General features: G+C 43.6%; 1 protein-coding gene across 1 annotated transcript; it reads right to left on the reverse strand.

Annotated features, from left to right (window-relative positions):
- Positions 1–669: 669 nt before the first annotated feature.
- Positions 670–3,619, reverse strand: LOC118150521 (DDB1- and CUL4-associated factor 8-like protein 2). Its single transcript, XM_035288612.3, has one exon. The coding sequence runs from the start codon at positions 3,511–3,513 to the stop codon at positions 1,735–1,737; it is 1,779 nt and encodes a 592-aa protein (XP_035144503.3). The 5' UTR covers positions 3,514–3,619; the 3' UTR covers positions 670–1,734.
- Between the last annotated feature and the right edge of the window lie 7,304 nt (positions 3,620–10,923).

Here is a 10,923-nt window from a genome sequence, read left to right on the forward strand (position 1 = left end):
AATCTCGGACCCATTCAGGGAACTTGGAGGAAACTTTTAGTTTAGCTAAGTGAGCAGAATATAAATCCCCCACAGAGGCAGACCTTCCAAACAGCAGGTGGAAAAATAACTGCATAATTTATCTGCTTTCACTTTTGCTCACACTGACACCGGGTGTCACTTGGAATCCCAAACCATTTTTTAAATGTTTTGTTAATATTATTGCTGGTATGCATCCCATGAAGTTATACAGGGGGCCCAAACTTGGAATTCTAGTTTATAACTCTCTTCATATGCCTATAAATTCTCTTTTCGGACTCTTAGGATCCTGTCCTGACAGCAGAACTTGGTAGGGGCTTCTTGAGGCTCCCAGACCCCAGGGCAGTTGTCCCTAGCTTTGGATTTCAGTGAGCACAAACTTCAGTCAAGTTGTGTTCCATCCGAAATTCTAATCTCGTTACGCAAATTACATTTTCCCAAAGAAACAGAGATAATACTTATCTCAAGAAGTATTACCAAAGAAAAGCCATTGTCAAGACACAGGATGTTTCATTACATCCTTCTTTTCCAGGAAAAGACGGCAGCTAATGGTGCGGCGTGGTTCATGGGTGCTGGGGGAAAGGTGATCTTCTAAATTCATTCATACAAATGACACATACAAAATAAAGATGAATATATTTATTGGTCAGTAATTGGACATCCAGTATCCTTGTTTAATATATATTAAATAAGGCTTAAAAGAATTTTTAAAGCAATTTAAGCAGCAAAGAGAATTTTAAACAATGTGAGCGTTTCAAATAGGATTTTTCTACAAACTACAACAAATGGTTATGTGTCAGCATAAACAATTTTTACAGCAACTTGTTCTTAAAAGTTAATTAAAATGTATTTTCAAATATGAGAGATTTTTATACCAGTAGCTGGCATTTATAGGAAATGGCTGTTCCAGGAGGACTTCCTGGAAGGTCACCCTTTGGGAGTTCCCAACCTTAACACTTCAAGAACACTTAATGCACAGAGAAAATGATGTCATGTGATCAGACTTAATTTAGTTCTTACCAGCTACGTTGTACTCAAATTTTTCAAAATTGTTAACATATGGATTCAGAAAATGTAGATAATCACACATTGTTTATTCTGAGGGGATGAATTATCTGATTAGAAATTAATTTACACACTACTCATCTTTTCCCTCTCTCAGACTGTGTGTGTGTGGCCAAGTGTCAGCATCAACAGAGCAAAACTATAGTTTGTCTTATTTTACTTCTAAAGAAGAAACATATATTTAAAATTTTCAGGTCAACTGAAGAACTTGATCTTCAGAAAAAATTGTTAAAGATGAAAAAATATAAAACGGTCATCATTTGCAGAATGTCAGAATTGAGTAGATGCATCTAATGAGGCTATTAATTTCTTTAAACAAAATTAGGAAATTTTAGAGGTCAACTATTAGGGAACAAAGGAAAAGAGATAAGTTGTGTATGCACTCACGTAAGAATAAGGGGTATCAAAAGTGGCATAAGGAAACCATGAGGAAAGAAATGAGAAAGAAGGAATGTGTGAAAGGAAGAAAGGAGAGAGGAAAGAATGGAAGAGACGGTTTTCAGTACAAATCGTGGAAAGCAGAAGACAAAAAGCAAATCTATTAATCTATTGACAATTCTAAATTAGTCAAACTGCATTGTAAAATCCAGCATACTTAAGTGGCATCTAGCTTGACTGGGTGTGAGGCCTTTGGGATGGTATACATGGCACTCAGTCTTGGCCTTCGTCCTCGGATGTATGTGAGGTGCTGGAAGACTCATCCGATTCTTCTCCTGGGAATCTGGCTCCCCAGCCCTGGTGATGATCTCTCTGTGACAGCTGGCGCCTGAGGAACCAAAGCATGTACTGGTCAAACAAGGTGGCATGGTACAAATTTTCTTGATCTCGTTCCCACTTGTTCTTCTTCATCACGTCTTTTAAATCAGTAAGTTCAGTGGCAGCTTCAGCTGTGGGTGTCCAGATCTTGACATCATGATCTAGGCCGCTGGTTGCCAACATAGGTAGGTAAGGGTGGGGTTCAAGACAGTTTATTGTACCTTCTGGGTCATGCTTCAACAACTGGATGATCTGGCAAGATGATTTTTCCCAGAAAAAGATGTGCCCACAATCACTACCGCTCACGACAAACTCACTCCTGGGGCCATAGAAATTAACACCTTTGACTGTGGTATTATTTCTGTGTCCCTTAAATCTCTTTGCATACTGAGCACCATCACCGTGAGAGGAGTTGAAGAGGTAGATATCTTCATCACTGTAGCTGGCCAAGAGCTCCGTGCCATCGTGGCTGTACACAGTGCAGGTGATGCTTGTTGGGAATTCACAATTAACCAGGTGATGAGGAGTGAATTTCTTGAGTACACCGTGGTTTTCTTTCTTGTCAATTCTCCTCTGGTCATAAATCCTGACAAACTGATCTTGTCCAGCCGCTGCAAATTGGTAGGTATTAGCGGGATTCACAGAAATTGTATATAGTCCCACTCTCTTCCCCTTTTCTCTTGTTATCACAATTTTTGAAGCTGGCTGGTGTTGTCTGAGGTCAATGGTGAAGACAACCGCATCTTCACCCGAAGTGAGGAACTCATAAGGAGAGTCTGGCTGCAGAGCCAACTTGTGGGCAGCTCCCTTGTGCTGGGCCACACACTTAGTACTCTCAAAACATGATGCATTCATTAGTTCTGCTACCCGTACCTGCCCATCGTGGGCACACATGGCCAGGGTGGAGTCAGCACTGTTAGGAAGGAACTTGGCCTGTAAGACATTACTAATGTGACCACTGTCAAAGTCCAATACTGGCTTCTGCCGCACCCAGTCCCACACTCTCACCCTTAGGTCATAGCCACTACTGGCCAGCCGGGTGCCACGCTGGTTAAAGTGTACAGTATTCACACAACCCGTATGTCCTTCAAGACGATACTGCAGGCAGAAACGCTGCACAAAGGCTCTTGCCCCACAGGCCTCATAGACAAAGCGGGTACTTGAACCCAGCTGCCGTTGGCGAAGAGCAGTAACGACCTGCCAGCGAGGTGGCGGCAGGGCAGATGTCTCTGAGGAAGTCCACTCCTCCAGCGCCCTATCCTCTAACAGACACTGCTCATGGTCGGTACCACCGCATCGTGGACACATCTGAGCCTGTTCTTCATCCTCTTCCTCCTCTACTACCTCGTCCTCTCTTAGTAAATTGTAATAGAATAGTCTTACATCAGGCGTGAGGAAACGCTCAGAGTCCTCCATGTTCTCAAGTTCGACGTCTTCACTTGAACTTTCTTGGTCAGCGCTTCGATTTTCTGTGCTGGAACCCTTTGGGAAACCACCATCACTGGTATCACTGCCATCTCCAGTCATTCTCATACTCATATCTAAGGTCGCTGTATCAATGTCTGAGGAGGCCTCCATGGCTGCTGCCGCTCCAGACTGCTCCCCTGGGCTGCTGAACAGGGTTTCAATCCCTGAGTCTTGTAAGCCATCTGCGCTGCCCTCTTGGTGCGACATCTCGTAAGATGTATGCCGTGGCCAATCTGGAGCTGGAAAATCCAGCTCCTAAAATCGCAGGCAAGATGGTTGGCCTGCCGGACGGACTGATGGTTGCGAAGGAAGTAAGCGCATGGCTAAAAGGTGCAATCTGATTGGCTAAAGGGAACAAGAAAGGATTCTGCCAAAGCACTTGTCAGTACGGGAGCCTGTGAGGTTCAAAAGGCTTCTTACCCGCTCACCTCCTCGCAGCATGCAGACTGCTCTAGTTTTTCCAGGCCCAGAGCCCCACCCCCATGGACATCTTACACCATGAGTAGCTGCGGGTTTTTGAAGATTGAAACTTGCTGCACCTTGGAAAATGTTCTTATCAGAGAACCATGAGCAAAAGTGATCCTCCTTTGGGAAAATAGGTTTTAGAAGCCACTCAGTGTTTTGCCTGAAGATAATGTACTGTATGAAATGAAGATGTAGGCAAGAACAATGAAAGTTCAGCTTAGTGTCCCACGACTGGTGACTTTTTGACACACAAGAATGATCTCCAATTGAAAAGCTTGAGGGAAGACTTGAGCGCTCTGACTGTTAGAATCGATATACAGTTACCAGGTAAACTATGATATGCATAGTTAATTGCATTTCAGATAAAGGATGAATATTTTCTATAGTATGAGTAGATGTCAAATATTACGTTAGATATATTGCCACTAAAATTTTATTCATTATTTATCTGAAATTAAATTCAATATGGTGTCCTCTATTTTTATTTATTAAATCTGGCAGACTCCTTTAGTGAGAAGAGTTTAGACCTTTGGTGTAGTGAAGGCTGAAATCAACTGATCAATTGAAAACGGACATCGAAATGAGTAATTGCTTCACCTATTTGAGATGGAAGTAGTACTTCCTTTTTTTCTTCTTATTCCACCAGAGATTCTATATATTTATTCAGAGTTAATTTAAGATACTTAGGGAACACCAACACGATTTTATGAAAAACATAAAGTATGTGATGTCACACCTATGAAAATCTTTTACATATTTCCCAAAATATGTTAGGGGCTTCTGTCGGGCCTCTAGGGAACAGAAAACAACTCTACAGAGACAGTTAAATGGCATTACTCTGCTAATTTAATAGTTTCTCTCAATGAATTATCTAAGGTTGATTTCAGTATATTTTCAAAGGGCTACAGTAAACTGCTGACTAAGAATTCCAGAATGGGGTAAACAAAAGGTTCCCTCAGAGTAGTTGCAAGGTAAATGCAAAATTGATTAAAAATAGAAGTATTCAGTCTTCTAAAGAAAGTGGATCGTTCCAAGGCCAATAGTAACAGAAAGATATGTAGAAGAGTATTCATAGCAACGTGTAAAGTCTAGCACAGCAAACTGAAAGCCACTGAAAAGGCCATCAAAAATACCATGGATAAATAATGAAATAATATGAGAAGCAAGAATGAATAGACTAAAATTGAATAGGTGAGCATGGCTGAATCTTTAACACAATGATGAGTGAAAACACAATTAACGAGGATAGTCAAGTATTTCAATTTTTTGCAAGTCTATATTGTTTTCATATGAAATAACATCACTTAAAAAGTCAAGGAAGTAATGGATTCACAATTCAGGATAATGACTCACTTTCAAAAAGAAAAGAAAATTAAAATCTGAGAAAGGAGCAACTTCAAAGATTGGGGGCATTATTTATATCTTAACCTGAGTTGAGGTGTCCAGTTATTATTTTTATTATTTATTGCGAGGCATATCCATTTTATGTGTATGCTAAATTGCTAATTCTTTAAAAGAATTCACGTTCATAAACAAGGGGTCTTGCTCAGCCATGGAACCTCAAAATAGGAAACCTAGAACATCAAACCCTAACATACCCATAAAAGCATTATCCAGGAGAGGAAGTATCTTAGTCCATTTTGCTTTGTTCTAAAGGAATATCTGAGGCTGGGTAAGTTAGAAGGAAAAGTGGTTTACTTGGGTAAAAGATCGGCAGGATGGACAAGAGGCATGGCACCATGTTCTACTTCTAGTGAGGAACTCAGGAAGCTTTTAATCATGGCAGAAGGAGAAGCGGAGCCAGCGGGCCATGTGGTGAAAGAAGGAGCAGGAAAAGAGGAAGTTCAAAGGTCTTTTTAACAATCATATCTTATGAGAAGTCATACAGTGTGAAGTTACCCATTACCTGGGGAGAAGGCACAAAGTCATTGATGAAGGATCTACCCCCATAATCCAAACACCTGCTACATGGCCCCACTTTCAACATTGGGCATCCATTTTTATGGCCTTTAATTTTGCTGTTATTCAACTTAGTTCATTAAAATATATTTATTTTAAACATCATATAAAGTGACTACCAACTAACGTGGGTTATAGGTTCACCCTTCAGCATGATATTCCTTTAAGCGGGATTTCTTATAGGAATGTTATTTTTTGTACAGTAGTTACGATAATGTCAGATATAATGATATACACAATTTAAAGGAGATAGGCCAGTTAAGAATTTGTATAATATAAAAATACCCAGATTAAAACTTATCCAAGTGGACAGATATGTGCAAACAGGAGAGCAGGTAACAGGAACCCTTTGAATGATCAGTCAAAGGCCCAGATGCAGGAATTTTGTTTTCTCCTCCATTATAGCAAACAACGTTCACTAACAGATACAGGTCTTCCAGGTACATCTAAACGCACGGGAGTAAGTTGTGAACTGCTACCTGTACAGTTTAAAGTGGTGTAGTCGTGATCGTCCTGTGATATTCCCATCACAAGAGTAAATAGTGAACCCCATGCAAGTAGTAGGAAGTATTAGTCTTTTATCATAGGCTGGACTTGAAAATGTTTAACTCCTGACATTAATATTTGTAAAGAGGCAAGGCATGGTGGCTCATGTCTATAATCCTAGCACTTTGGGAGGCTGAGGTGGGCATGTCATTTGAGATCAGGAATTTGAGATCATCCTGGCCAACATGGTGAAACCCCATCTCTCCTAAAATACAGAAAAATTAGCCATGTGTATTGACACACACCTGTAATTCCAGCTACTTGGGAAGCTGAGGTGTGAGGATTGCTTGAGCCTGGGAGGTGGAGGTTGCAGTGAGCTGAGATCATACCACTGCACTTCAGCCTGGTTGACAGAGTGAGACCCTGCCTCAAAAGACAAATAAAAATAATAATAATGAATAGTAAAAGCCAGACGCGGTGCCTCATGCCTGTAATTCCAGTACTTTGGGAGGCTGAGGCAAGTGGATCACTTGAGGTCAGGAGTTCAAGACCAACCTGGCCAACACGACGAAATCCCATCTCTGCTAAAAATACAAAAATTAGCCAAGCATGGTTGTGTGAACGTGGTCCCAGCTACTCGGGAGGCTGAAGCACAAAAGTCGCTTGAACTTGGGAGGTGGAGGTTGCAGTGAGCCAACATCATGCCACTGCACTCTAGGCAGGGTGACAGAGTGAGACTCTGTCTCGAAGAACAAACAAACAATGTGTGAACAGCATATGTCCCCTTTTGCTAAGTTTTCTCCAAAACTGACATGGACTTAGAGTGGGAGAATTCTGATGGTGGTTTGATCTAACAGCGAACTACTGAACTACTGTTTAAAATGTGAGAACCTTTCGAAGAAATTAGCCAGGTGTGAAGGCATGTGCCTGTAGTCCCAGCCACTCGGGAGGCTGAGACAAGCCTGGCCCACTCCTTAGGCCTGGGAGATTGAGGCTGCAGTGAGTCATGTCTGTGTCACTGCACCCCTGTTTGGGTCACGGGGTAAGACTCTATCTCAAAAAATTTTTAAAAATAAAATAAAAAATAAAGTGTGAGAACCTTTAAATACTATTTATTTACACACTTTAAAAAATGGGGATCATTTATAGCTTTAAGCCAAAAGGTAAAAGGGAATGCATCTGAATTTTTTTACTTTTAGTTTTGCTGCTCTGTGGTTTCTATGGCTGTCCTAAAGACTGACACTGGTACATTGCTTTTCTTTCCCAATGCAGACACCTAGTTTGAGCACTTAGATCAGACAAAACACAAAATAGAAGAAATGCCACTCGTTTTCTCTGGGATCTTTTGAGAAACTAGACTAAAATCATGAATTATTAAGATTTCATATTGAATGGCGGTGTTTTTATGTATGTAACTATCCAGAGAACAAATCAAATAGCTGCCTAAAACTTGCAAGAGCATGGACTTCTGGTATACTTGTGTTGGGAATCAAGAACCTTGAGCAGCAGTTCACAGTCAGAGTTGTTCCTTCCCTTCCCTTCCCTTCCGTTCCCACCTGTCCCCTCTCCTCCCCAAACCTCTCCTCTCCCATCCCCCCCTCCCCACCTCCCTTCTCTCCTCGCCCCTCCCCACACCCTTCTCTCCTCTCCCCTCTCCGACCCCCTCCCCCTCCCCTCCACTCCCCTCCCTTCCCTTGAGCAGCAGTTCACAGTCAAGAGTTGTTCCTTCCCTCCCCTTCCCTCCACTTCCCTTCCCTTCCCTTCTCCTTTCCTTTCCTTTCATTTCTCCTTTCCTTTTCCTTTTTCCTTCCCTCTTCTTCCCTTCCTACTCTCCCCTCTCCTCCCCTCCCCGTACCCTCCCCGTACCCTCCCCTCTGCTCCCCTCCCTTCGCTTCCCTTTCCTTCCTTTCTCCTTTCCTTTCCTTTCTCCTTTCCTTTGCTTTGTCCTTTTACCTTCCCTCCTCTTCCCTTCCTACCCTCCCCTCTCCTCCCCTCCCCTCCCCTCCCCTCCCCTCCCCTCCCTTCCCTTCCCGTCCCCTCCCTTACCTTCCCCTCCCCTCTCCTCCCTTTCCCTCCCCTCCCTTCCCCTCCGCTTCTCTCCCCTCCCCACCCCTCCCCTTCCCATCCCTTCCCTTGCCTTCCCTTCAGTTCCTCTCAGCCTTTCTCTCTTTCTCGCTTTCTTTCATCTCACTCTGTGGCCCAGGCTGGAGTGCAGTGGTGTTATCTCGGCTCAGGCTGCTGTGCAGTGGCACAGTCTCGGCTCACTGCTATCTCTGCCTCCCGGGTTCAAGATATTCTCCTGCCTCAGTCCCCCAAGTAGCTGGGACGACAGGCATGTGCCACCACACCGGGCTAATGTTTGTATTTTTTTCTTACTATTTATTTTACTTTACGTGCATATTTTATCTGGCATTCCTCCCTATGTTATCCCTCCCCACCCTCCCCTCCCTCCTGACCCTCTGGCCACAACTCTGGATTGTGTAAGCCACAAGCCTTCGCAGTGTCTACATGGTATCAAGTCAGTGCATGGAATGAAAGAATGAAGGAGGTTTGGAAGCCTTCCCTAGATCTCAGAGGATGTATGAGGAAACCTAGGTGCCCAAGAGGAAGCCTGCCGCAGAGGGAGAACCCTCACAGGGAGACTACTAGGTAAGTGCAGAGAGCAAATGGGGGGTTGGATCCCCCTCTAAGAGTTCTCCCCACAAGCACACTGCCTAGTGAAGCTGTGAAAAGGGGGCTGCTGCCCTCCAGACTCCAGAATGGTATACTGATGGGCAACTCGCATCCCGAGCCTGGAAATGTTACAGGCACTCAACTCCAACCAGTGATAGCAGTCACAGGGCTGCAACCTGCAAAGCCACAGGGATAGAGCTGCCCAAGGCCTTAGGGGCCCAATCCTTGCCCCAGCATGCCCTGGATGTGGGACATGGAGTCAAGGAGATTATTTTGGTGCTTTCAAATTTAATGCCAACCCTGCTGGGTTTCAGACTTGCATGGGGCCTATAGCCCTTTTCTTTTGTCCACGTTCTTGCTTTCGAAATGGTAGTGTTTATCCAACGCCTGTACTGCCATTGTATCTTGGGAGCGAACAACTTGTTTTGATTTTATAGGCTCATAGGTGAAAGATGAGGCTCAGATGAAACGTAAGACTTTGAACTCGATGCTGGAACGAGTTAAGACTTTTGGAGACTATTGGTATGGTGTAACGGGATTTTTCAATGTGAGATAAACATGAGATTTGGGGGGCAAGAGGTGGAATTACATGGTTTGTAGGTTTGTCTCCTCTAACTCTAATTTTGAAATGCAATCCTCAGTGTTGGAAGTGGGCCTGGTGGGTGGTGTTCGGATCATGGGGAAAGATCACTCATGAATGGATTAGCACCATCCCCTTGGTGATGAGTGAGTTTTCATTCTGAGTTCACATGGGCTCTGGTTGTTCTGGTTGTTTAAAAGAATGTTCCCCACCTCCCTTGCCACCTTGTTCCCTTTTTCACCGTGCCATGTACCTTCTCTGCCTTCACCTTAAGACACTAGTAAAAGCTCCATGAGGCCTCTCCAGGAGCCGAGCAGATGCCAGTACCATGCTCGCACATCCCACAGAGCCATGAGCTAATAAAAGCTTTCTTTACAAATTACCCATCCTCACGTACTTCTTTATAGCGATGCAACAGACAAACACAACTGTCCTAGCTATATCTTCTGGACAACTTGCTGCAGCACTTGTTGCTTTACCTTGAACTTTTGTGTTATGGAGATGGCTTCTTTCCTTACACACGATGAACCAACCTCTGCTAGCTTAATAATGTTCTTCTGCAGCTTGCTCCCCTCTCTCAGCCTTCACAGACCTGGAGAAAGTTAAGGCCTGACTTTGGATTAGGTTTTGGCTTACGGGAATGTTGCGGTCCGTTTGATCTTCTATGCACACCACTCAAACTTTCTGCATATCAGCAACAAGGCTGTTTCAGTTTCTTATCATTTATGTGCTCACTGCAGTAGTACTTTCAATTTCCTTCAGGAACTTTTCCTTTTCATTGACAACTTAGTCGACTATTTGTCACAAGATGCCTAGCTTTGGCCTATCTCAGCTTTTTACATGTTTTCCTCACTAAGCTTAATCATTTCTAGCTTTTGATTTAAAGTGAGAAACATGTGACTCTTCACTTGAACAGTTGGAGGCCACTGTTGGGTTATTGATTGGCCTAATTTCCATATTCTTGTGTCTTAGGGGATAGGGAGGCCAGAAAAAGGGAGGCAGACACAGGAATGGCTGGTGGGTGGGGCACCGAAAAATCACACAACATCGAATAAGTTCATCGTCTTATACTGGACACAGTTCACAGTGTGCCAAAACAATTACTACGGTAACATGAAAGACGACCGATCACCTCTTGCTTGTAATCACCAGTCACCTCTTGCCTGTAATCCTAGCCGTTCAGGAGGATCACTTGAGGCCAGGAGTTCCAGACCAGCCTGAGCAACACAGCAAGACACCACCTCTGACAAAATTTTACCAAAAATAGGCTAGCCGGGTGCAGTGGCTCAGGCATGTGACCCCACATACCTGGAGGCTGGGGTGGGAAGATCCCTTGAACCCAGGAGGCTGCAGCGAGCTATGATTGCCCTACTGCACTCTGGCCTGGGTAACAGAACAAGGCTGTCTAAGAAAAATGAAAAGATCATCAATCACAAATCACCATAACAGATAAA

This window comes from Callithrix jacchus, chromosome X, assembly GCF_049354715.1.
Source record: "Callithrix jacchus isolate 240 chromosome X, calJac240_pri, whole genome shotgun sequence".
Taxonomy (NCBI): domain Eukaryota; kingdom Metazoa; phylum Chordata; class Mammalia; order Primates; family Cebidae; genus Callithrix; species Callithrix jacchus.